Source organism: Leuresthes tenuis, unplaced genomic scaffold (genome assembly GCF_036924035.1).
Source record: "Leuresthes tenuis unplaced genomic scaffold, fLeuTen1.0.hap1 SCAF_23, whole genome shotgun sequence".
Taxonomy (NCBI): Eukaryota; Metazoa; Chordata; class Actinopteri; order Atheriniformes; family Atherinopsidae; genus Leuresthes; species Leuresthes tenuis.
In genome coordinates this window covers 4,071,502-4,099,330 of record NW_027325377.1, presented here as the reverse complement: position 1 = coordinate 4,099,330, position 27,829 = coordinate 4,071,502, and the positions used below count along the sequence as shown (strand labels likewise).

Here is a 27,829-nt window from a genome sequence, read left to right as displayed (position 1 = left end):
AGCTAATAGCTCTTTGGGAATCACCTTGTTGCTGCAGAAATCCTATTTTCTGTCTGTCAAACTGTGTTTTCTTTGCTGTTTTTCATAGATGCAGCTAAAGAAATGGGAACAAATTATGTGTCTTTGTGACAGGCTGCTGGTAACAAAGTGCCTAAAGATCCAGTTTAAAACGGCTTCTTTGCTGAGTTGTCTGTTCCTTTGAAATGGTTATGTGCAAGAACTGGGCTAAAAATGAAGAACAACTTTGAAAGACCTTAAGAAAGGCCTAAAGATTACAAGAAAGTCCGACTGCTTGGAAGGAAAATATAGAAATAGGATAAAGAATTCTGCAGAGTAATTGGGATTTAAGCAGAAATACAGCGCCTCAGTTCTAAGAAAACACACACTGAAGTGATAATACTTGTGAATTTCTTCCAAATATATTTTAGATCATTTTAGACAAGCACAATTCACACCAAAACGTTAGGTTTTTCTAAAGGTAAAATATAAAAATAATTGTTTGTTTTTAAAAGTTTGATCACATTTACATTCATTATAAAACTGAGAAACCCTGAAAACTGTTTTAAGGACAGTTTTTTCTGTTATTTTTAAGAATAAGGGAGTGGCGGGATAGATTTGGAAGAGGAGGAGAAATGGGAGGTGTAGAAGGAGGAAGAGGAGGAGCTGAAGATGGAGGAAGAGGAGGCGTCCTGCTCGTCTGTGACCAGAGGAGAGGAGCGGCCGCCATGTTAACCAAGAAGCCCGGAGCCTCGGTCCTCCCGACGGGTGAGCACTGTTTCTGTAGCTGGTTTTCAGGCGCCTGGTGTGGACCGCTGTGGCGGAGACACGCCGCCGTATCTCCGCCACATTTGGACGTGACCGCAATGCGTGGGAACAGGAAAACACAGCCGGAGAGGCTGCTAGCTACCTGGCAGCAGCACACACAGTCCCAGAGGCTCGCCTTTCTGCTTCCCTGCTCATTAAATGATCTGTAATCTCATAATGGCAGGCAGAGAAGAAACTGCGCTCTGAATGTTTAAACCAAACCGATAATAAGCAGCTGAACCGGGGGCGCCTCCGGACGTCTTCCTCGCTGTCTGCCATGTTTATTTTTAGCTATCAGATGAGAAGTGACAGCAGCAGCAAAAGCAGCTTTCCTGGTGGTGTCCTGCTGTTTGCTGTCTGTGTTTTTGTCGCCTTTAGCCATGTATAAAGCCCCCACAGCAGCTCTCGGGCTCTATTTGTTCCATTTTCGTGTGTTTTCGGTTGGTGGGTGTAACGGAGACTTTGGTATTCGGTGGTGTTTTGTGTGTGTTTTCGGTTGCTTGGTAATTCTTGGCCTTCAGGTTGGTTGGTTGAGAATAAAACTGCGTTTCGGTTCGGGCTGAGGTCAGTGTATTTCTCTTTGGTCCCTAATATGCCTTTTTCTCTTCTCTGTCTCTGGTTGGATGTAGGCTGTCTCATTTAAAAAGCTTGACGGTGCACATAAGGGTTGTTATGCAGTGTTACAGCTGTGTTTGTGCTCATTAAAGTGGCTTCTGTAGCTGTGTGTTAGCTTGAAACCTGCTAATGTCTCTAACGAAACCACCAGAAGAAATTGTACTTTTCTCTTTAGAGATCTGGCGATTTTTTTGTCTGTTTTTGAATATTATTTAATGCTTCATCGTATTTCAGATTAAAATGTTTACTTTTAGCATGTAGAATCTAACTAAGATGATTGTTATAGGAATTAGAGCTGTTTTAACACTATTAATCACTATGGTATTAGAGATGCTATCCTCTAACAATCCTTTAATCTCTTGTAATTACATAATACCACAGATACATTATATTTTGACAGATTTAACTGTAATGTAGTTCAAAACCTGTCATATTACTGTCTTACATCATGAGCTGCTTTGTTTGCTTTGGAAAAAAAACACAAAGCTTAGAAATTTGATGTCACAAGTTGTGGAAACGGCCAACATCTGACTTTTGGGAAGGGATGTAATCTACATTCTGTCCAGGGTGAAATATCTCAGCAGTTGTAGTGGGTATTTATTGGCTCTGGTTCCCATCAACAGTAATGAAAACACATTTCACAGGCAAAGTTTAGCTGAAAGTGCTGCGCACTGGGTTGCAAGAGTGAACACAGCTCAGCACAGAGGTAGTAGTAGTTAACAGAGGATTAACGCTGACGGTTAACATGTTACATGCTTTAGCTATGTCTTTAAGCAGTTTAAACATCCTAATTTTGGAATAAAAAATAAATAAATAAATAAAAATCTGCAATGATTTTGTATTGCTCTGACAAAAATGTTCTGACCAGCTTATAGAAATGACACCAGAAGATGTGCCTCTGTTTAATAACAATAACATACCTTTGTGAGAATTACATTTTTCTATTCTATTATAATGTTAAATCTCTGTCTTTCTGTAATTTCTGGTGCCTAATGTGCTGTTAATCTGTGTCTGTTTTGGTTGTGAGTTTGACAGGCTTGACAAACAATATGATATTCACTACCCAGAATGCAATGTTCAGGGATGTCGTTGCTCAATATCGTGGCATGTCTGTCAGTCAACAAACAAATGTCTGTAAACCCGACACATGTACAGCCATACAGATAAAGTTGCTGTCATGTTGATGAGGCCACAAAGACACAATCAAAGCCCAAAAGAATGACAAGCGACCGTAAAGCAAAATGTGTAGTGCAGGGCTCGAAACCAAAGTCATCAATTGCAGTATCTCAGCCACCACATAGCTGCTATGTTAGCCTAAATGAGATATGTGTAGTTGCTATGTTAGACTAAATCAGTTACCTTAAGCTGCTATGTGAGCTAGGATAATATATTTGTTAGCTGCTATGTTAGTCTAATTGAAATACCTTCAGCTGCTCTGTTAGCCCAAACAAGATGCAGTTAGCTTCTATATTAGCTTAAGAAAAGCTACAAAGCTACAATTTGCTGATTTGTTGTCATGAGTATATATAAAAAAACTTTACATTAGCGTCCTTAGTCAATATTGTGTCCCAAACAAAATACAGCTGTCTGCCGTGTTAGCCTGAAGAAGCATTTGTTAGCTGCTTCGTTAGCCTTGATATGTCCACATGTTGCTGCTTTTCTATCCTAAACAAAAAAAACATTACCTTCTACGCTATCCTAAACAAGATACTGCAGCATTTTTTTACAATAACAGCCGATAAGATGACATTAATTGTGGTTATAGCTCACCATATTCATGCCTCCCAGTCATCTGAACATTTAATTTGTTAGCTGCCCTGTGAGTTTAAACAGCTTTAACATCAGTATTAGCAAGAAACTAATATCTGCTATATAGGGCATGACAAAAATAACCTTGGCTTTGACTTTGATAAACTAATGAAGACACTTTTAACAGATTAATTATAATTATGGAAGGATTTTGGCATTAGCTGGTATATTAGCCTAGACAGGATACATTAGTAGCTTGAACAAACTACCCTCAGTTGCTTTCCTGTCTTAAACATTTTCTATGTTATCACAAGTAAAACTGTTTGTAGTTACACCAGCTATTTTATTTTTTCTATTTGCCACGAGCTGCTTTGTTGTACCTTCTACATTGGCTCGTATAAGATACTGTTAGCTGTGATGTTATCATAACCAATATCTTGTTGGCTTTTATGAATCATTTGTGTGGAGCATCTGCCACAGACATGAAAATCTTGTTGACAATTAATAGTCCTACAAATAACTACTTAAATGGAGGGATCTTTGCACCTTTGTCCATCACATTGTGTTCCAGATCTGATTAATTACCTCCTCCATCAGTGGGTCCACATGATGAGATTAACTGGATTACAGCTACAGTTGGGTTCTGCTCCTTATCTGAGGGTAATTATCCTTGGATATATGGCGGTGAATGAATGGAATCACTGGCACAAAGCATGTCATACCCCGGTACGATAGGTGGCGCTGTCCCCATTTCAGCTATCGCTAATAGAGCCACTTCCTGTTGACATCTTCACCGCCAACAACAACAAACTCAGGCATTCAGAAAGATGGCGAACGCAGAGCGAGATGAAGCTGCGTCCCTCTCCATCTGTGATGAGCTGGTTATGGCACAGACGATGCACAACATGTTTGTTTCTTTCTTTCTGACGACAACAACAGTAATATCGTCTCCTTCCACTTCCGGGTGACGATCGCGGGAAAAAGTCTCGAGCATGCGCAGAACGCTCGATCCAATCCACTGTCGTCTACGTGCACGTTCAGTGCACGTTTGGATCGAGTTATCTCGGGGTCTTAATCTGATCGCGAATAACCCGATTCGGTCCGGTCTTTTTGTCAGATTAAGGTGTCTCCATGAGCTGAATAACTCAGTCTTATTGTAATTTAGCCATTAATCCGATCCGGTGGCGCTCATGTAACCACGCTGCATGTTACATGGCTCTCTGTTGTCCTTTGGCTAAAAACCAAAGTGTGCCAGCTGTAGTGTTTGGTTTTGCAATAAAATCATCTGTCATTCTAATTTCCAAAACAGAAAGTTCAACTCCTTAAGGTGGACTGTCGGCATGGTACCACGGCAGGAGAGGTTTCACTGAGACGACAACAATAAAAGAAACCTCAAATCATAGAAGATGAAATGAAAATACCACCAGGACATTTCTGGAAGTCCATTCCAACTGTCTCAGGATGATTGGTGGTCAGCCTGACTAAAATAAACACCGTATCGACCAGATGTGTTCTAAATACTAGGAACACTCTGCCTGTCCGTTAGACCTGAAAAAAAACCTCTTGGACGAAGGTGAACCATCTTCAAAAGCCAAAACAAAGTCCAGTTGTCTTCTACTTAAGTTCTTAGGATTACCATGACCTGGATGATTACAGACATGTTGAGTCATACAGCAGAGCTGATCCAATCTTGTACCAAGCGACTTATCCCTTGAATGCCAAGCATTTCATCTCCACATCTTCACATGCTGTAATCACAAGCTGAAGAGTTCCGTTTGAAGGCTGCAGAACGCTCACATACAGGATGTGAATGCCGTGATGACATGTTGTTAATATGAAATTAACACCTGAAGTCTTCTCACCTTGAACTCTGTCCAGAACCAGTCTGCTGGGCTGGTTGTATTTTTAGCAGCCTGCAGAAGGTTTTGTGGCATATCTGGCAGGGAATCGGTAATTAAATGTTTTGGCAAAGAGAAAGGTGGTGGCTTGGACACATGGTGACATTTGGCTTGCATGGTATTACTGTTGATGCGTGCCGGCACGGCAACCTGGAGCTTTTAAGGCGGATAATATCACAGGTTAAGACAAATAGAGCTGTCCCAGCCTGACGTAACTAAGTAATGTCAGATGAACGCTGAAATGTTCAGTGTCCTTGAGACGGCTACACACCAGACATGCTGAGTCACTGAGTTTTGTGGCCACCTCTGGTCTACTGTTTGGTAAAATCTGTGTTATTTTTGTTAATTGATTATAGCTCAGAGATGCCTACTTTACGCCTGTTATATATTGTGCATTTAGTTGAGAGTATTTCCTCCTTCGGGGCTTTGTTTTTCAGACCTTCCCTCCATGTTTCTAACCCTAACCCTCCATGTTTCTCCCTGTGACTGCGTTCTCCGCCCCCCCTCGTATCACATGTTGTGTTCGCAGTTTGTTGCTGGTTTGAATTTACAGCCTGCATTTGCTCCCCCAGGCTGTGTGGCGACAGTTTGTGCTGCCTCGGGCTGTGTTCCACTTTTGTTCCACTTTCTGTCACAGCTTCATTTTATACACTAACAAGCACAGACGTCACTGTACGAAGAATCGCTGTCGATTGAGAAGGACTAACCTCTGCAGGGAAACAGTTTGAGCTGCTGCAGAGTGACAAACTGGCTTTAGAAAAATCCACTTTTCACTAGCTTTCAAGGGAAGTTTGATAGAATAATTAGGTTTTCTAAGCTGTCTGCAGAGCTAAAGATTCAGCCTAAATTGAATGTTTTGTCTGGTATGCGTCAGTGTGAGACCTTTTTTTTTTTTTTACAGAACATCGTGTTTGTCAAGCAGAGCAGCTCTGCCTGGAGTTTACAAGACTCAGTATTGTCTGTAGATGCATCAGCTGTGTCTTTAATTTGTAAAATACATTAGTGGAGTTTTATCTTGTCAGTTCAATGATAAAACCAGCTACAAAGAGCTTCTCTCAACCTTTCAAAATCACCATCAGTACTTACATTTGCTATTGACAGAAAAACCCTCTGAACTGCTCATAAAAGCTTGAAAGGGTGAGGAGAAAAAAAGAGACCTAATTGAAGGTCCAGCATCTTAGCCGGTTTCCTGTAAGAAGGGATGAAGGTTGCATCGCTCCACAGCATGCATGTGTTGAAGAGAACAGGATACTGAACTCAAAAGGCCTAGCATTCTGTTAAAGTGACACCATTCAGTCACTCTTTGGTCACTTTTGCATTAATGTTGCACGTGCTTCATTCAGATGTGCCTGTGAAAGTGATGGAGAGAGCCACAGTGCATGTCATTTGTGTGAAATTGGACAGTAAAACAGAAAAGTCTTTATGGAGTCACAGTTTTCTGCAGAACATGGCTGTGGCAGCAGAAAATCTCCCCTTTCTGCATGTTGGAGCTTGTTGAACCGTCAGTGTTGTTCTGTAAGGGTTTAATTTTACTGAAGTGATGGTTTGGTCGTCATCAGCTTGATTAAAAACCTCTTTTATAGTTAAAAGTTGTATTATTTGCAGCATTCTGAACTGGAATTGAGTGGATTCAGGAAATCAGAAGCAATGTGTTGTTGAAATGTCACAGAAAAGCAGTTTAATGCACACTTAACAGCATATGTTGCAATGCATTTTGGGCCACGGGGTGGTTTTGGGGAAACTCGATGCAGCCGTGCTGCGTTTCCATTCATTTTTCTTTTCTTGGGTTAATGATTTGTTGTCCTTGTTTTCGTTGGACTTTGCCTTTATTAATGCGTGTGTTGTTGCAACCTTTCCACTTAAATCCATACGTGAAGCTTGAATGAATTTGCATCGGCTCGATTTTGCATCCCAACCTGCACAACAGAACACTGCGTTCTGGGAGCAGTTTGGCAGGTTTGTCTTTGCTGCTTTGTTTCCAGCCGTAATGTGGAACTGTAAGTGCTTTATACTGCTCATCAGTGGCCTTCATTCCCATTGATTATCTCAGATTACTGATGGCTCAATGAGGCAAAGATTTAAACCCTTGACTTGTACGTTTTGAGTTGGAACAGAAGCTTACTGTTGAGTGTTTTCAGACAGCAGGAGACCGGTGTCAGCTGATCACACTGCAGAGCAGTATTTCTTCCAATAACTAAAATTTTAAAGGTGTAGAATTAGCTGAGATATTCAGCACCAGCTCTGAATTTGGTAAAACAGCCATATGCACCTCAGACACACACACATAGCAGATGGCCGTGATGATTTCCCATCTGTGAGCAGTTGAACCACCTTCTGATACCTACCTGTTAGCATTGAGGCAGAGCAGATGTGTGAACAGCGAGTCGTGTAAAGGAGCCTGTGGGGGACAGAAAGAAACCGTCAGCATGTCGCAGGGATAAACGCTGTCATTTCCAGGTTAGGTTCTGAACTGCGTTGGCTGCTTTTTAGCCCTGTGCTGCTGTCCCCTGCTGGGAGCCACATCACTGGATGGTCACGTTGCTGCAGATCTCCTCACTCGTCCTGTCGAGCAGCGTGCCAGGCGTGCTCGCCGGCTCTCTGGCATTTCCAGCTCGGTGTCGAGTTCACATTCAGCATGCTGCTGTTCCACTCTGGTAGCATGCATCTGTCAGGAGGAGGATACAGTATGTGCTTTCCAGTATAGATCCATGTTACGTTATCAGTATGTGCTGCAGAGGTGAAGTCATGTATTGTGGCGAGCTGCAGGGCTGGAGCGTGTGCAGCTGATGAAGCTCTGAGAAGACATGGGCACTTTTAGGAGGAGTCTGAGCACAATGTAGATATACATACAGGCTTCCTCCCACTGTCCAAAAACTGCACACTCTGTGAACTCAAGCTGTCATTAGTCTAACTGGAAATGTAGAACTACAGCACTGTGTGAAAGTCCTCATCCAGCCCTCATTCCTCCACATTTTCATTCCAAGCAGCCAGACTTCCTTCTACTCTTTAAAGTGGCCCTGATCAATAGTTATCCAGGCTTTCTGAAGGTCTTTTCTTCAAAAGTTTTGGACATTTTCTGCTTTTTCACTCATCTTCAGTCCTTGTACCTGAGTGTTTTTTCTCTGTTAAGCCACTTAACTCTGACCTATGAAGCATTCAGGCAGAAAAAAGGCTCCTAACTCAAGGGATGAACCAGTGTTGTGTCGACACAGAACAGACAACTTAGCAAAGAAGCCATTTTAAACTGGATCTTTAGGCACTTTGTTACCAGCAGCCTGTCACAAAGACACATCATTTGTTCCCATTTCTTTAGCTGCATCTATGAAAAACAGCAAAGAAAACACAGTTTGACAGACAGAAAATAGGATTTCTGCAGCAACAAGGTGATTCCCAAAGAGCTATTAGCTGAAAACTTGGCATATATCAGCATGGTGTGCAGTGTGTCCTTAAAACATTTGAGGAAACTGGACAAGTGGAGAACAAAAGAAGAAGTGTCAGGCCTAAAAAACTATCTACAGCAGATGAACAGGACCTGAAAGTGATGTCCTTAAGAAAGAGGAAAAAATCCAGCTGTGACCTGACAGGACCTGAGAGATGCATCTGGACCTTCAGCTGATCCATCTACTGTTGGCCCAAGCCTCATCAGAAATGGTCTCCATGGAAGGGTGGCTGTCAAGAAGCTGTTCTTAAGGAAGGGAAACAGGGAGAAAAGGCTGAGCTGTGCCAAATGACACAAGAAGTGGACTGAAAATCAGTGGCAACAGGTCTTATGGAGGGATGAATCCTCCCCAGAGCCCGGACCTCAACATTATTGAAGCAGTGTGGGATCATCTGACAGAGAACGGAACAAAAGGCAGCCCACATCCAAAGAAGAGCTTTGGGATGTCCTTCAAGAAGCCTGGAGAACTATTCCTGAAGACTCCTTACAGAAATGACAGAAAGCTTGTCTCAGAGGGTTCAGGCTGTGTTGGAGAATAAAGGAGCTCAGACCAGATATTCACTTTAAAGCTGCTGAGAACTGATAAAAAAACTCTGTTTCTGCCTCAGATTCTGGATTTAGATTCATGTTTGAACACGTTTCAGTAAATTACTTCACCTAGTTCCTGTTTTCCTGTGAATACATAAAGAAATGGGGGCTGGATCAAGACTTGAGATGGTCAACCGTTACAGATGAACTTCTATCTTGAAACATGCCTGTTTAGAGATATTTGGCTGTATTGTGTTTTTTACAGTCAGTTCATGCTTTCTGATGTGCTGTTACTAACAGGCAGCGTTGCAAATGGTTGTCAGATTGATGTCTTTAAATCTGCTGTGACTTGAGGACAAAAACCCAACTTGGATGTTTTTTTTTAACCTTTTTCATTAATGTGATCGGTGCAGATTGTCTGTTTCATATCTTCACGTTATCGTCTACAAACAAGCTATTCCCCCCAGAATCTACATCATTATCGTACATTGCAATATTTCCACCTCCTTGTAGTTTTTATGGTGCTTGTGTGCAGTTTGATTTATTTCCATACCCCAAAAACACAAATGAGAAACAAGGAAGAGAGACATGGGATGAAAATGTCAGAGCTTGTGTTCTTTTTCAGTTGATCTAATTATTTCTCCATTAAATCACGGCCCGGCTGGAGGTACAGGGTTGCTGCAGTTAGCGTTGCTAACAAGATTACGAAAAAACTACCAAGCTGAATTTCATGAAAGTTGCAGATCCGGATTATTGTGAAATACAGCATTATGCTCGTTGCATAATGTCTGAAAATGCAGTAAAGGAATTGAGTTGTTATGGTGGTTCGGTTCAGCTCTTCACAGGAAAGTTGGCACCATATGAAAAATCTCAGTTTACTTGGACTTTTGTTTGATTGCAGACGGAATGAACCCAAGATGTTTTATCTCGTAGGTCCTCATTTAATTTGTGAATAACCTCTTCTTCCTCAGCCAGGCCTTTGGAATGTGGCAGAATGTGGTTTTCCACGGTCTGCTTGAACAATGCTGGGACGTCCCAGGAAAAGATGTGGCCTTGAAGGCAGCATATGTTGCTGTAAAATCTCAGTGAGCTTTTCTGCATTAATGCTGCCGTCACAGAAGTGGAAATGAGCTTTGCCCCCTGATCCAACCCCATACCATCACAGAGCCTGGCTGCAGGGACTGGTTGCTGACAGCAGGCTGGATGCTGCTTTTGCTCTTTGCTCCATTTCTTCCAACAAAGATGTGGAATACTGATGGGTCTGACCACAGCACACGTTTCCACCGGTCCATCCCAGACGCCTCCGAGCCCAGAGAAGTGGACGCCGCCTTTCTGGGCCTAAAGAGCACAAATTGATTACAATTGACTGTAATTTCACAGCCTTATGTTACCATCCTCACATCTCAGAGCCTGGAAACAACGGAACTTACTTTATGTCATCGCTTGTCTGGCGTCACATTTTCGATCAGGAAATGAGAAGTAGACGGCAGCAGAAGGAGGAAACGCTTGTGTTTCCGTATCGAAACATTTAAAGACCCCAGAGCCAGTGCTTTGGTCACAGCAGCAGAATATATGGTGCTGTTTTCATCCGTTCAGGCAGCTTTTTGCGGCTTTCTTCCTGGTTTACTTGGACTTTGACATGGTGGCTTGGGGCGTGTTGACGGCCTGCAGTGTGGCTCGTCTCTTTCTCGGAGTTGTCCTGATTAGTAGGATTACAGCGAGCGTTCAGATTAAAGCTGGAGAGCAGAGGCCATCTGTCTGCTGCAGCCAGGAGCCGGACGGTGGCCTGCGAGGGTCCTGCCAACACTGTGACTTTACTCTGAACCATCTGGAGACTCTTTGACGCCATGCGCAGCAGTTCCAGTGTCAGAAAACATGTTGTTGATCCGGAAGCTCACCTCAGGTATCATTATTTCATCTGAAACCTTGTAAAAACACGGGTCTGACTTTTTTATTTACAATGTGCTGTATGCATTTATTTTCTGCCTGTTTGCTCTTGATTTAGTGGAGCGTTCACTGATGAGTTCATAAAACAAATGGGATCAGTTGCATGGCCCTTTTCCTCTTTTATCATCCAGCTGTAACAGCAGTCGTCTGCTTTGTCAGCGTTCAGGAAACAGACGTGTTCAAACTGAATAACTCACCAACGTGTGACACTTTTCTGACGCATAAGCTGGATTTATACCTACATATCACAGTGTTGAATAGTCATAAATTCCCTCCCACACACTTTTCTGATGCCAGTAACTTCCTGAAATCCCAACGTCTGCGGCCTGATTGGCTGCGTAGAAGTGGGAGGAGCTAGACGCTGTACCCCGTTTTCCAGCTGTCACTCAAGATTCAGTTAAACTATCAGAAATCATTTTAAATGTGCGCCGTTCTCCTTGTTTTTACCTTTTCATTCGCATTCAAAGACCAAATGCCAACCTTTAGTTCTCTGATCTTGATCAGCTTCAGCCGTTTTTCTGCATATTTCACTTTATATCCCACAAAAATCCCAACATAAGTGGTCTTTGCAGTCAAACCTGATGTTTCTGGAGACTTCTGGGCTTAAATAGTTGCTTTTGAGGTGTTTTGGACACACGTTGTGTACAGACGTCCTTGTTCAGGCTTGTTCTATGTTTAACATGCTACACTAATGTTAGAAGTTGCTTCTCCAAGCATGTGAACTGCTGCCAGATTAGCAGAGAGGGACTGAAACAGGTTTGGAAATGTCAGAGTTTCTCTTTTCTGGCTGCTGAACCTTCGCTGCGTTTGGATTTCCTGCTTCTGCTTTTGCTGCTCTGTCTGAAGCCCGAAACAGAGAGGAATGCTGGAGGGAAAGCTGGTCAAAGTCCACCGCTATCAGCTGCTGCTGGACTGAATCTTTCACTGTGACCTTTGACCGCTGACCTCTGTGTTGTTGCTGTTTTAGGAGGTGAGGCTGCAGTGTAACGGCAGGCATCAAATCGGGGGATTATCAGACTATATTAAAGCCTTCATCCTCCTTAGACCGAGTCAATCTGCCGGACCGACTGCAGACTGGACCAGATCACTTTAGCATGGGTCAGTCCAGTCCAAAGCTGCAAAGCCGTCTGCCACAATCTGTCCAAAACAAACCAAACCTTTTAAACTGCTCTCCTGCTGGTCTCAGTTAACTCATTGGTGTTGAGCTCAAACACCGCCGGAGGACGGCTTCCAGCAGCTTTATTTTGCTCCCGCTGTACAGACTGTAATTAAGAGCTTCGGTGCTGCTGACTACTGTCACAGTTACTGTCATTTAACCAAAAACAGGACCGTTTCAGAACCAGGAGACAGCCACGGCTGAACTTGGATCAGCAGAAGCTGTTCTGATACTTTCCTTTGTGATAATGTGTGAAACAGAAAATATTGGGTTTGTTGCTGAAGCATCATTCGGGAATAACATCAAATGTTTTTCCTTGAAGCTTGGCCGTGCCAGATTTGTTTCTGTTTCTGTATTTATCAGACGCTTTTATCCAAAGCGACTCACAAATCAAGATATAACAGCTGTATAAGAAGCTAACAATAAGCTACATAGAAGGAACCCAGGAGTCCGACTCTGTCAGAGGGGACAGAGTAGAGATAGGGTGCAGGCATAGAAGGAAGTGCAGAAAGATAAAGAGCAGAGATAGAGGGGGTAGGGAAGTACAAGGTAAGTGCTGGGATAGGAGATGCTCTCTGAAGAGCTGGGTTTTCAGGAGCTTCTTGAAGATAGACAGGGACGCCCCTGTTCTGGTAGCGCTCGGTAGGTCATTCCACCATCGTGGGACGACACATGAACAGAGTTTGGATTGTCTTAGGCGTGGTGTAGGAGCTGCTAGACGACAATCCTGGGACCAACGGAGGGACCCAGTTGGGACAGAAGCCTTTGCAAGAGCATTCAAGTAGATGGAGCCGCTCCATTAAGCTCTTTGTAGCTAACATCAGGGACTTGAATCTGATGCTAAGGGCAGCCAGAGGAGCTCAATGAACAGAGGGGGGACGTGTTCTTTAAGGCTGATCCAAGACCAGACGCACCGCCGCGTTCTGGACCATCTGCAGAGGTTTCACAGCACAGGCTGGAGCCCAGTTAGGCGGGAGATGACCATGGCCTGCAGCAGGAGTTGGACTGTTTTCCAGCTGTATTCTGCTGACAGTGTAGAAACTCTCCATGAGCCGGGTGGACCGTGTGTCTGTGGAGCTTTAAGCTTTAGTTTGTTTGCTTCTTTCAGTGTTTGCTCCTGGAGGAGTTGCTCCAAGTCCAGCTCTGACATCTGAGCGCTCCTGAGAATCAGGAGAAGTGACAGCAACATGTTGCACAATAGTCGTTTCTGGTTGATTACACTGTTTTCATAGAGGAGGGAAGTCCAACTCAAGCCTCAAACTGAATTCAGTCATCTTTAATAACCTCTCCATGAACTTTCTGTCATCTGACGCTGAATCGTTTGTGCAAACCAGTGATAATTATCCCAGTTCTTCTGTAATGTCTGAAAATAGAAAGAATTCCAGCCACTACAGTTCCTTTCACTGTTAAATGGACGAAGAAATGAGGAAGAAATGAACACTTTGACTGCAGATGAACGCGTGAATCAGGCTTTCCTCCCACTGAGGAGGCGCTCCAACATGGACGTCCACTTTCTGACCCCCGGTACAGTTTATTTGTTGATTGGATTTAGTTTGAGGTGGAGCTTTTGAGTGGGTTACATAATAAAGAGGAAGGAGGGAATGAAACATTACATCTTTGGGAACTGACGAGCATGCATCCTGGTTGATGAGTGGAGTCATCAATAAATGATTTCCTCTTTTTATTCTGTATCGAACGTAAAGCTCCAGCCGAGGACAGGAGGTAAAAGTCTCTGCAAGTTTTCTTTACAGCAACGGGAATAAATTGTGAGGTTAAGGTTTCTTTATTTTGGGTTTAAAACAGATGCTGCAGCGGCTAAAAGAAGCGATCCTGTCAGCTTTGTTTGGTTTATTCAACTCATGGGAATCAAATGAAGAATTTCAACAAAAGGATTATTTGAGATGGCATCATTCATTTGTTATTTGATTAGTTGTTTGGATGTAGAGGACGTATGACAGCGGATCTCTTAACTTGTTACTGAGTGTGAATCTTTGACAATGAGAAAGAGCATCCAGGCTGTTATCAGAGAAAGGTTTAAAGCCAGAAAACTGCAACAGTCAGTGTCATTAAAGGAAGCTGCTGGAACACGATGGGAAACCACTTTTACTGAGTGCTGCTGCCTCTGATGCTACATTTCTTTCCATTTTCTAAACACTATGAAGTTGGTCAGTGAAGAATTTGAATAAAGGTTCAAAATGATTAACAAATGATTTTTGTTGTGTTTGCTCCTTTAAAGCTGATAGTTTGATGTGAATACTTCCTGAAAGGAAATCAGAAGGATTGAAAATCCTCAGATGTTCTTTGTTTGCAGCAGATCTCCTTGAAATTCCTCAAACTTTTGTCTCTTGTTTGTCCTTCAGGCAAATCGGGCGAGCCGGTCTACTCTCCCGGTCACAGCGGCTCTCAGACGACATCACCCGTCACCCTGCCGCCACTCCGCAACAACAACCACAACCCGCTGACGGTACACACACTCACACTCGCTTCGGTCACATGTTCACTTGATGGCAATCTGCAAATCCACCACAAGATGTCACTAAATCTGTTGAAGAGGGACAAACTGAACTGTTCTCTGAAGAGACGCTTTGAGGCGGCCTGAGTTGTTTCTGTCATCCTCTTTTAATATTCCAGCTTTAATCATCAGTGCAAGTGATTAAAAATCCAGCTTTGCTTCTACTTTACTGCCATTAAAAGTGTGTTGACGCCTCAGTGGTTCTGCTTACCAGTGCTAATCCTGCGGTACCGGTCCAGCTGGAGCTGGCTAAAAACCCAGTGTACATTTCAGCAGGAAACATGGAAGAACTACTCTTTTAAGTTCAGATTTAAGGCTTTGTTTAAAGGAATCTTTTGGAGAAAAGAAACAGAAAAGACTGACTTTTCTCTCCTGTGAAAAAGAAAAAAGTCGGGTCGGATCAAACCTCCATGACAGCATTATTAGTTTGGTTGGAAATGCACGGATTGTTGTGCTCTTCTGATCTCTCCAGCACGCCAAAATCTGTGGGTTGAACTGAAACCAGCAGGTTTTCTTTTTCTGTATCAGAATAATTGAAATGGAAGTACAGAACATGTCAGAACCTGCTGCTCCTCTACCTTCACAACTCAATGCAACACTTTTCCTTGAGCATCTGAAAGTGACATCCCAGTGCGAGATGAAGGCAACTGGACGTACCCTCATGTGAGAAGCTTCTTTACCTCTAACTTACTGCTGTGCGATCCAGGCATTTAACCTCTTGTGGGGTTGTAAATGCCTGCGACTCCACACCAGTCAATTAGGACTCAAGTGCTTCACCACTTCTTAAAGAAACTCGATTAGGTTTGTTTGACGCTGGAAATAACAGGAGCTGGATGACAGGAACAGAAAAGCCGCTCAGTTCAAATGAAAGTCGTGGTGTTTGCAGGGAGAAGCCGCTGCACAGGCCTTTAAAATGTGTGGCATGATGCGGTGCAATCTTTTCCCTTTATAGAGATGCATCCATGTCCAGGGTTCAGCAGGCAACTGATTGGATTCATGAGAATCACTAAACAGATTACCAGAGTACGTCCTGGTGAATTAACTTTAATCCATTCTGCCTTCCCTGGAACTCTATTGGGGCCCGTCGAATTTCACCAGTCGTCATGTTTATTTATAAATATGAAACAACGAGAGCGTCTTGGAGCAGCAGCTTGCGTGTTAGCGTGCTGTTAGCTCTGAGAAGCAGTGAGCCTGTGGAAAAGTACGCTGTAGCCACGTGGCTAATAATAGCTTCCTGCTCTGAGATGCTTTAAACAGCTGATTGGTTTATAGGCTGCTGTGAAGGACACACACACACACACACACACACACAGGACTAATGGTGTAAAAGAACTGCTTCAGCACAAATGTGCTCCATTACCCTCGGAGTGGTTTCATACCTACGTTAGCATTGAGAGGGTTTCTTGTTGCACATTAGCAAAAGCTCATTAAATGTTAATATGAACTTCTGAGCAGACAAATCTGAGGCTTTAAATGCTGTAACAGTGTCACACAGATCAGTTTCTGGCTGGAGAATCCAAATTCCAGAAGTTGTCCTTTAGTAGTTTCAGGGGGAATGTTAGCGGTGGTTGTCACATTGGTTGAAAAAGACGATGAATGCCTCTAAAATCTGAGTTTCCCATTGTGACGTGTTGCTTTGGTTAATTATAGCGATCAATAAATGGCCTGCTGAGCAGAGTACACAGATCCTCAGCAATCTCATTATTATTCCATAATCGGTATGTTAGGCGTTTCCTTGTCTTCTCTGGGGCTCATGGGGATCGTAAACACTTTTCCAGGAGCTCTGGTGTGTTCAGGGTCTCTTATTCGACTTCTTTCTTTTCCACTGTAAGAGCCAGGAGCTAAACAGAGTTCCAGCGGAAGTATTTTACCACTAAAGGGACCTGGTTTAAGTGTTATAGGAACTACTCAGAATGTTCAGGGCGTGGTTCGCTGTCAATCCAAACTTTTTCTGCTGCTTGTCCTGGATCGGATCGGGGCTCATCGGACTGAACAGAGTTACCCAGACACACCTCTTCCCAGCTACCTCCTCCGAGTCCTCCAATGTTCCCAGTGAGTCCTGGTTCTGCACCCAAGGTGTCCAGAAGGCCCCCGACCAGATGCTTGAACCACATCAACTGGCTCCTTTTGATTCAGAGCAGCAGCAAACTCTCCTCTGAGCCCCTCCCAGGTGGCTGATCTCCTCACTCTGTCCCTAAGAGTGAGCTCAGGCGACTCATATCTGCTACTCGCTCATCTCAGGTTTAGTCTCCACAAGAACTCGCAAAATCTGTCAAACTTGGGCTGTTCTTCAGGAACGTTCGTAAACTCAAAGTTCACACTCGGTCACTCAAAAAGCCGAGAGGACGCAGCTCCAGAAGGTATTAAGACAGAGCTCAGGTACAAAGCAGTCAATCTGAGCAAGAAAACACAGATAAATCCCATTAATCTCAGGGTTCAGTTCCATAACAGCTCATGAAATGTGTTATTTGTTACTGTTTGGACACACATCGCTCAAACTCAGATGGATTTTAAGAGGTCCAGAATGAGGAGGCCGAGCTCAGGCTGTGACAAGAGGCCAGTTAAGTCAGAGCAATAATCATTCATTGATAATTATTAACCTTTCATTGTTTTACAGAGTTCTGGGTGCTGTTGGATTTGATGCATCCTCTCATTTATACAGGTTCAAGGTCAGAAACTAATTTAACAGCTTCTGCAGACTCATAAGATTAGATAGATTTATACTTTATTCATCCCACACGGGGAAATTGACTTGTTATAGCAGCATAAAAGAAAGTGTTGTACACTATAGAATTAAAGTGAAAAGGGCAGGAACACAAAAAAACACAAAGAACTGTCTATAAGCTACACAACAAACAAGAAAAGAACCAACCTGCAAACAGACGATGTGCTGAGGATAAGTGATGTAAAGTGACCATCATTTAAGCATGACTGAAGAGTAACTGCTGATATTTTACAGCTGAATTCACTCAGAGGATCATATTTGTGCTCTTCTGATATTGTGATAAACAATTGTTTGTATTTTTAAACAGAAATGATTCTGTTTTCTATAATAATGAACATATTTCTTTAGATATTTTGGCTAAACGAGACGTTGCCTTTGATTATAGATACATTTTGAATATGTGGTGGTGAAAGTTGTGTTCAGGTGCTGTCAGGTGTGGGAGGAGTCATGATGCCATAAGCGCTCATATGTCACCATCACTGCTGACACACAAACGCTGATGTGTGTGTGTGTGTGTGTGTTACATCTGGCAGTTCCCTCGCAGGCCGGATCTCTCACACACACACACACACACACACACACATACACACACACACACACCGGCGGCGTTGTGTTAAACAGCGGGTCTTTGAACTGAGCCGCTCTGAAACCAAATGCACCTCTGTTATCTGAAAGGACCCAGGTGGTACTGGTCACCGTGGCAACAAGGAGTGACTCAGTCACCGAACAACAGACGGAGACCGAGAGTTGTTCGTGAACACGAATTAACTGTCCTCATTCCGGGAAATTCATTCCTAATTTGTAGGGGCTCGTTAGCTGCATATTTACATTGTTGAGCATCTTTTTGGTGCATCAGATGAGGCACAAATGAGAGAAATCAGAGCATCTTTACACTGAGTTAGAAATACTAGATAGAAAAATAGTATCAGTGCCTGAAGAAAGCATACTCCCCAGACCTGTGCCCTACCACAATCCTGGATCTAAGCTCTGTTGGCAGTTCTTTTGAGCTCATCGATCGCGTGGTTTTTGCTCTGACGTGCACTTTCAGTTCTTCTATAGAGAGGTGTGTGCCTTTCCAAATACGTCCAATCAATTAAATTTACCGCAGGTGGACTCCAGTCAACGTTTGGAAACATCCCAGCAACAATCAAGAGAAATGGGAGGCTCCGGAGCTAAATTTTAAGTATTTTTGCAAAGGGCCTGAATACGAAAATGTTCTGTTTTCACTTCATTATGGGCTACAGAGTGCAGATTAAAGAGAAAAAAATGTATTTAAACTATTGTAGCATCAGGCTGCGACATAAACAGTTTGGAAAGCAACAATCTGAAGCCACTGTATGGTCTGATAAGGGCCAAAGGATGACTTTGAGCAGTTTTCACACAAACTCTCCTGTTTGATTTGATTTGAATGCAGTTTAGATTGTCCCGACCATATTTAGACCCTGACTTTGTGCTTCTGATTGCCTCTAGGGGGGTTCTAAAGCCGCCATGTCGGACGCTGTCCAACTATCGTCACAGTCGCAGGTCCACGTCACCCAGCTGTACGAGGAGAACACCAACAAGCGTTCAGTCCTCACCTCCCAACCCAACGGCCTGGCACCACTCAGCTCCACCCGCCCGGGCCTGCCGCTGCCGGACCGGCAGACCACAGCGCCAGACTCCACCCATCACTGTCGGCAGAGCAGCGCCACCTCCAACAAGTCAACGGACAGCAAGCCCAAGCACAACACGCTGTCGCCTGAGCAGGCCATGAAGCAGTTCATGTCCAAACTGTCCTCATTCGAACACCACGAGGTGTTCAGCTACCCCGAGGGTGAGCTGATGCACGTCTCTTTGTGATAACGAGCGATTCACTGGCAGAATAAAAACTCATTCTTGTATCTTCCTCCTCAGTTTACTTTGTCGGACCCAACGCCAAGAAGAGGTCAGGAGTTCTGGGCGGAGCCAACAATGGTGGCTATGACGATGATCAGGGGTCCTACATCCAAGTCCCTCATGACCATATCGCCTACCGCTACGAAGTTCTGAAAGTCATCGGCAAGGGTAGCTTTGGACAGGTACCTGCTACTGCAACGTGGGCACAAAATTGAATCGTATCTGGTCTGACAGGTCAAGGATTAATGGTATCGCGTCTCCCCTTCTCCTCCAGGTGGTGAAGGCCTTCGACCACAGAACTCAGACCCATGTGGCTCTGAAGATGGTCCGCAACGAGAAGCGCTTCCATCGGCAGGCGGCGGAGGAGATCCGGATCCTGGAGCATCTGAGGAAGCAGGACAAGGATTCAAGCATGAACGTCATCCACATGCTGGAGAACTTCACCTTCCGAAACCATATCTGCATGACTTTCGAGCTGCTCAGTATGAACCTCTACGAGCTCATCAAGAAGAACAAGTTCCAGGGCTTCAGCCTCCCGCTGGTCAGGAAGTTTGCCCACTCCATCCTTCAGTGTTTGGACTCGCTGCACAAGAACCGCATCATCCACTGCGACCTCAAGCCAGAGAACATTTTGCTCAAACAGCAGGGGCGCAGCGGCATCAAGGTCAGACTGCTGAGTCATGTTGTAGAAGCTACCCTCCTTATTTTTCTTGACAAATGAAACTGTCTTTGTCTTGGCTCTCCCCCAGGTCATAGATTTTGGCTCTAGCTGTTATGAACATCAGAGGGTTTACACCTACATCCAATCCAGGTTCTACCGAGCGCCAGAAGTTATACTTGGTAAGAAAAAGGCTGCATGTGAAGGATATTCAGTGTCTAGTCACTCCAAGTTAAGTTTTATTTAAATATGTTGAAGTCAGTGGCTGCCTAAAATGAATGATGCCATCAGTCTAAAAACTAGATATTCATCAGTATAAGATTTCACTCAGACTGCTTTGTCCTGCCCTCCAGGTTCCAGGTATGGGATGCCTATCGACATGTGGTCACTGGGCTGCATTCTGGCTGAGCTGCTGACCGGTTACCCCCTGTTGCCGGGTGAAGATGAAGCTGACCAGCTGGCTTGCATCATCGAGCTGTTGGGTATGCCCAGTCAGAAGCTCCTAGACGCCTCCAAAAGGGCAAAGAACTTTGTGTCATCCAAAGGGTATCCACGGTACTGCACCGTCACCACGCTGTCTGACGGCACTACAGCGCTAAATGGCGGTCGCTCACGACGAGGGAAGGTACGCGGCCCCCCAGGCAGCAAGGACATGAGCGCAGCGCTGAAGGGCTGCGATGACCCGCTCTTTCTGGATTTCCTCAAACAGTGTCTGGAGTGGGACCCGGCGCTTAGGATGACGCCAAGCCAGGCACTGCGCCACCTGTGGCTGAGGAGGAGACTCCCCAAACCGCCAACAGGAACCATCGCAGGGGACAAGACGTCTTCATCCAAACGGGGCACCACCACTACTGACGGTGCCATCACCTCTATCTCCAAGCTTGCCACCACCTCAACCACCAGCTCCTCCTCCTCCAAAACAAGGACTAACCTGGCAGCGATTACGGATGCCAACGGAAACATCCAGCCCAGGACAGTTCTGCCCAAACTGGTCAGCTGAGAGTGAATGCACCCCGCTCGCTGTGGTGGGAGATGACAGCTGAGCTCACGAATAGCCAGCTAGACCTGAATAAAACTGGTTTGTCCAGTTTTGAAGAGCGTTGGAGGTTTTTTGGAGCGTTGCTGGGGTGCGTTCAAGATGAATTCAGTCACGAAAACACGGCATTAGTGTTAAAGTGTGCAAAGTGGCCAGGGTGGGATGTAAGCTGAGCTGAAGGAAACTTTATTGATAAGCTGGGGTGCGTTCAGAAGCCTCAAATTCTCAGCCCTGTTGAATAACACTAGTTTTACATTTTGAGCAGTAAGATGGGAAATCGCATCTTGTTTGAAATGACAGTGGGGCTGCTCAGACAATCAAGAAGCATCACACCACTCTGTAGCTCCAAACTCACAAACACAACAAAAACATGGTGCTGATAGAGGGAACAAGGCTTTTCAAAAATATTTTTTAAGCACAGATTCTATTAAGTTGAGTTGGTTGATCAATTTAACACCAAAAATGTTCAGTCTTCAGTCTTACAAGGCTATATCTATAGTTGTCAGGCTTTACAGACAAGGTTCCTCTTGTAAACTGACAAGTGTGACATATCCTTTTAAAACTAAAGCCACAGCTTTTCAGCAATTAGCTTTTTTCATATTACTATGAAACAATTAATATTGTGTTGTGTTTCAGTATGTTTATGTTGGTGGGCGTTAATCAACATTTTTATCACATGTATGACTCTCAATCAAAGATCCTACAACCCTGATATAACTAACCATCCACCTGTTAGCTAGCTAACTTTCTTTGCTTGCTTTTGTTTCATATTAAGTAGTTAGCCAGTGCAACAATACTAGCATAGTGCCTGCAGCTGGCTAACTGTTAACTGGCATTGGTTCAGTTATTTGACAGCTGTTTGTTTGTGTTTAGCTGTCACATTTCTGTTTATTTACAGTTTTACCGGCTAGCAGTTAGTCTAGCAAACTTAAAGGAGTCGGTTAACCAAAGCTGGCTTGCCGTTTGCCTTCTTTGGCAGTCTCGTGGCTATACTTAGCCATTTTTAGCCATAGTGTGTTAGCTCTCCACTGCCCAGCCTTATGAAACAGATAAAATGAGGCAATGTTTTTACTCTCTACCATTTTGTGTTTTAACATGTTCGTTTTAAGAGTTAACAGGTAGGCGAAACAGATTAAGAAGAAGACAAATGCATGCAAAGGATGTTTATGCTAACAAAAACCAGTTTGTTCCCTTTTGTGAACCATAATTGACAGTGAACCCCACAAACTGGCTGTTGAATGAGCAGTGAAGGTAGACTTAGTTTTTTACTGACAAGTTTTAATGTTAAAATCAGAGGGCTCTGATATCAAAAGTGTTTTACTATTTTAATGTAAGAAAAAAAAAACTCATTTTAAAGTGATTTTTATTGTTCTCAGCCTTAAAAAATGGTAATTGTTTATGAATGGTGAGACCTCTTGAAACCATAACGTTGTCCATAATGAAATCATATGTTTGTGTCATTGTTAAATAGAGCCTATTATGCTTTCCTTATTTTTGAAAATAGCCAAAGTTCCACATAGATAAACTTCTGTAGAAGTAATCCGTGCTAACCAAAAGCTCAGGCTTTAGAATACAAAGTTTTCATCGTTTTTTTTTTTCCGTTTTCAGAAGAGAAATTGGTTAAAATGACTCATTTCAAACAATGAGCTGCATTGCGGGCTAGATACAGTTTTGGGTTTTTTTCCTTTAATTGTGCATAGCTAATTGAATGGAATCACAGTATGAAAATGTAGTGCTGCAAATTAGCATAACATGTCTTCTTTAACTGAGGTTGAGAGGCTAAAACAGCGCAGAGAAGTGAATTTTTTTTCTAAACTCTGGCTGTTTGGAAGACAGTGGCTTCAAGAACTTACACAGTTTAAACTTTTTTCATTTAACTTAAACTCTGCAGCAAATCCAATCTGAAGCTACATTCAGTTCAAGCTCAGCGGACAGAAATGTGAGCTTTCAGGTGTATTTTAGGGCGACAAATTAGCTTCTATGTAGTAAATATATGAAGAGTAAATCTTTTATCCGTTTGATGTATGATTATTGAAATTATACGGCTCTAAGGTGAAGTTTGCAATCATTTCCCTGACCGTTTTTTGTCTTTGTGCAGATTATTGTAGCTGTGTAATGAAAGTATCTGAGTCACATTTCTTCACTTATCCGCTAGCTGCTCTGTTCTCTCCCGCATTGCGACATAAAAGTTGCATTACTGAGATTTGACAGGTGTAGGCATTAAGCTTGGTTATAATTTAGGGTTTTTCTTCAAAGTAAACTATCTTAAAGATAGATGATCATATGTAAGAAGGCGCTGTCATATCGATACATATTAGGCGTTTTTTGGGCTCGTTAACGGCTTGTTGTGTTTCTCCAAATTTAAAGAGAATTTTCAGGAATTTGGCGAAACGTAAAAGTGTTTTAATTCATGTTCATATCAGCTGCTGTTGTTTGAATATTAGACAGTAGTACTCCATTCAGCTGCCATTAAAGACCAACTTGCAGGTAGAATCCAGCGGGTGTTTAAATATCTAAAGTTTTGATGCTGAATTAGTTCTAGTGAGGTGGAATTAGGATTAAGTCATTAAATCATAGCAGCTCAGACTACCCTGCAATGCCATTTTAATCAATATTGAATCAATAAGAAACACTCAAATACATTTTACTATTAAATGAATAAATATGGGTGTCAAATGATTACAGGAACAGATTTTGTACACGTATATGTAATTTTACGCGTTTTTAATTCGGGGTGCTTTTATTCTTTAATCCCATATTTGTTTTTACTTGCATCTCTTTTATTCAGATGAAGATCACATGTTGCACCGACTCTGATCTGAATATAAGAGATACAAATAAAAAGCTTCCCTCTTTGAAAAATGTCATTCTTGTTAGCGTTTTTCAGTTTAATTAATCAACTTTTTAAATATTTGATATTGACCAAAATGGCATTCCATACACTTCTACACAGGGCACCAAGGTAGAGACGAGTCCCTAAAGACACATTTTAGGTAATAATTAGCACTTTTAAAAGAAATGCTCTCTTTAAAACCTTATTTTCTGCTGTTACGTCTTGTAAAACACATAAAAGAAACATTTCCAAGAAATATCTGGCAGAAACTTTGAAGATTTACCTGCAAGTTGATCTTTAAAACATTCGATTAAGTCTCTGACTGTGTCCGCTCTTGGTTTATATTGCATGAGGTTTCTTTGTTATACGTGTCGAGAGTCTTTCTTCTTCATTAGCTTTACAGTTTGTTTCCAATACCACCTGAAGCCTCCTCACCACATGAAGAAGTTACTTTGCCACCACCTGCTGTGGGCTGTGAGCTCATCAGAAACCCCACAGCAGCACAAGATTCTGATTCATCTATCAGTAAATTCAATTAGAGATCAATGAGCAGCAGATCAAACTTGACTGCTGTTACTGATCCAAGTTCAGTATTGGTAAATGGATCTGTCAGTGTGATTGGGGATGGGATGTGTGCAAGAAGATTTGTATTTATTTGCCACATTTTAATATTTATAGATCGAATCTATCTATTTACGATAATGTGCAGTTCATTCTGTACTGTACTGTACTTGAATGTGTGTGTGTGTGTTGTAGCAGTATGCATGTGTGCAATATTAAAAGTTTTCTTAAAGCTTGTTCCCTCACACAAACACATGATTATATGAACACAGACACAACTTTATCTGAGCGCACTCTTAGAACGAAGTCGTATGAGGAGCTGGAGGATGAAGTTGAGGAGGAGGATTGTGATTGGCCGTGAACGCAGTCGGCCTGATGATGTAATGTAGCACACAGGAAGTGGACGACTATGATGCGATGCACAGGAGGAACCGAAAGAGTGTGGAACACAAAGACACTACCTGCTCCGCCCATCTCAGGGGAAGCTCCGCCCCATCCCAGTGGAGGAGGAGGAAGTGGGGAGAGAATCCTCTGATGTTTTTTGCTTTTATAGGGATTTGATTGGTTGTTTGGTTGTGTGGTTTTGTTTTATTTTCATTTTTTTACTTTTTTTTTTTGTTTTTTAGTGAGACGGAGTGCTGAGAGTCGTAACTTTGTGCCTTCAGTATCTCACCGCCATGACACCCCTACCCAACACACACACACATTATTACAATTTTATTACGTAACATCCTGAAAACACAGCTATCAGGAAATCTTAGTATCTTTTGGTGCAACTCAAAACAACGTGAGGTTTGTTGGCCAAAGTCTGCTTGCTGATTGGCTCCTGGTTTGTTTCAGCAAATCCCAAAGACACCATGTGAACCCATGTGACTTCAGACACATTCAGAGACACCAAACCATACCCAGAGTCAGGTTCTGGGGTCTTAACCTAATTTAAAACCTTTCTGAGCATTTCCACCTCAAATAGATGCAGTCTGAAGTGAGAAGTTGGTTACACTAACCAAATCACTGTTCATTTCTTACTGCATTAAAGGTGAAAACATTCTAAATAATAATTTGCATGCCATTAATATTCACATAATTGTCTCTTCACCATACCCGCAATATGCTAAAAGCTTGATATGTTTCTCTAACAAAGTCTAATAATGGTCGGATGCTAACCGATGGTTAGGTGCCGATGTTCCAACCTTGGGTCCACAGTATAGTTTTTTGCATTAAAGTGGCAATTAGCAGACCCGAGATCCAAATAAACCTCGTCTGACCAATTAAGGCCCGATCACAATGCCTTACTTTACCCTTACCTCTGCAAAACGGAGGGAAGGGGTCAAACATTAGGGCTAAGTGCTCATGTATGGGGTTGGGTACGGTCCCTGTGGGCCAAGTGGAACGCTAACCCACGACATCGGAACCAACCCTTAGTAAAACGTGACCCTTAAAGAAGAACCGTTCGAAATACACACAGCCTGGCTGTGTTAAAGGCCCACTACATTTCAGAAGCATTAAACTGTGGACAATTCGTAATACCCAACTAAGAATGGACAAAAACAAATAAATTCTACCAACATTAGCTCTACTTAAAGCAACATGAACTGGACCTAACCTAAACTTTAGGAAACTGTTAGCAGGTATAGCAGAAGAAGCGTTTAGCTTTAAAGAACAGTAGTAAATACATTTTTTACCATTTTTGTTTTCAGTGGAGTATAAATACCTGGACAAAGTATTGTAAGAACTAAAACGATAGTTGTTTTGAAATAAGTGAAATATCAAACTTTTTGTAAATGTTTTGAGAGATACGTTTGTAAAAATTCTTAGGTCTGTGCAATCTTGAATTCCTTTCGTATTGTTTGACCAAACACATAATTTATATTGGACTTAGTTTTGAATTTTAAAATTCTTTAATCCATGATATTTGACACAGACAGACTAGAATTGTCATGGTTATAGTCTTTTACTATTATAGTCTAAAATACTATAGTATTTTCTCTTAGAAATCTTAAATTCAAAGTTTTTTCTTCAATTGAACATCCTGTTTGTGGAAAATCAAGTCGGGTAAGCAACAGTCCAGGAGCCCCAAAGCAAATTCTTTGTCAAATTTGAATGACTTAAGAACGATGAATTTCTTTGATTTTTTTTGTTTGATATTCAAAAACCAAAAGCTAATGATTTTAGTGTCTGAAAACTATGAAATCGAATTTGGGGAAATAATGTTTAAAATCAATTACTTCGCAGATTCTACTTGTAGTTCTGATTCCAGTAACTTTTTTTGTTATTTGACTAACAAGTGAATCTATGTCTTGGTTGTACTTTGAGGCCTATCAGAAGAGTCATCCAGCCATCTTGTAATTTTGATTTACTTTGACTATTTTGTTCCTTTAATTTTCATATGTGGGTCTCCATGATGTTTACAGAGCCAGCAGAGCAGGCTAACGCACCACCCACAGATTGTAGCTTTAAACTGATCAGCACTGACATATGTTTGTGTGTGTGTGTTGGCATATGGGGGTCCGTATAACATGGCTGCACAATGTACAGACACATATCAGCCAACTGTCGCAACTTGTCGCCTCAGGACTCACGGGCGACGCCTGCTGACGACAGGGCTAAGCTAATACTAGCCGTTTGACTGCTAGCGTCAAGCTGCTAGCTGCTGCACTGACATTGATTTTCTCTACAGTGAAGCTAACACTAGCCTACTGCTAACTGAATGCTAGTAGCAAAAAGCAAGTTTTTGCCTGCTATCTGCAAATAAGTTGAGCACTACTGAGGGGCTCACACAAACTGTTAGCATTAATGTGGTTTTAAGGCATTATTTTTCATGTTAGTACCTCAGATTACATTAGTTTTGTCATTATGACTAACTCCCAGGGCATTTGGTTGAATCTACCAAAGTGCATTCCTTAACAAAGCTAGCTAAATGCTAGCCGCTCAAGCAGACACACATAGGCAGTCAGAAAGTACAACAGAAAGCAAAAATGTAAGTTAACAAGGAGGCAATCAGGGAGAAGCAGCCACCTCTGAGATAAAAAGGAAAGAAAAATGTGATTTAAAAAAAAAAAACACAAAAAAGATTAGTTACTGACTGCAGTCACAGAGGAACATGAAGTCTGGTTTAACTGACCTCTTGGTAGCATTCAGAAAAGATTTTTGCTAATGTGTGAAAGCGGCTGTAGCTTGTAAGACTACTAGCTCAGTAGCCATTTAGCTTCTCTCGGGAGGTTTTTGCAGCTGTTAGGGTGAGGCTATGCTGTATTTCTGTGATGTTTGCCAGCTGGGTTTTATCGTTGATTTTATCTGTAAATAATGTGCAAAGTGTTTGAATAATACATTTTTTCGGGGTGTTAAATGCGCTGCGGTGCCACGGCGCGGCCAGTTATACAATGTACTGTATCTACTGTACAGAACACAGAAGTTGACACTTTTCTAGTGAGCCTTTGTTAAATTTTATTGTGGTGGAAAAAAATATTATTAATAAAAACAGTTTTATTGTTCA

The 27,829-nt window shown here is 42.5% G+C and overlaps 1 protein-coding gene across 2 annotated transcripts; it reads left to right on the top strand.

The window, feature by feature from the left end:
* Positions 1-668: 668 nt before the first annotated feature.
* Positions 669-27,829, top strand: dyrk2 (dual-specificity tyrosine-(Y)-phosphorylation regulated kinase 2). 2 transcript variants are annotated; one of them, XM_072377913.1, is made up of 7 exons: positions 669-765; positions 14,497-14,600; positions 18,844-19,186; positions 19,267-19,430; positions 19,523-19,912; positions 19,998-20,088; positions 20,260-27,829. In XM_072377913.1, the coding sequence occupies exons 1-7, from the start codon at positions 726-728 to the stop codon at positions 20,904-20,906; spliced, it is 1,779 nt and encodes a 592-aa protein (XP_072234014.1). In that variant the 5' UTR covers positions 669-725; the 3' UTR covers positions 20,907-27,829. The 2 variants fall into 2 exon arrangements, with proteins under 2 accessions (XP_072234014.1, XP_072234015.1); XM_072377914.1 differs by lacking the exon at positions 669-765 and adding an exon at positions 10,665-10,936.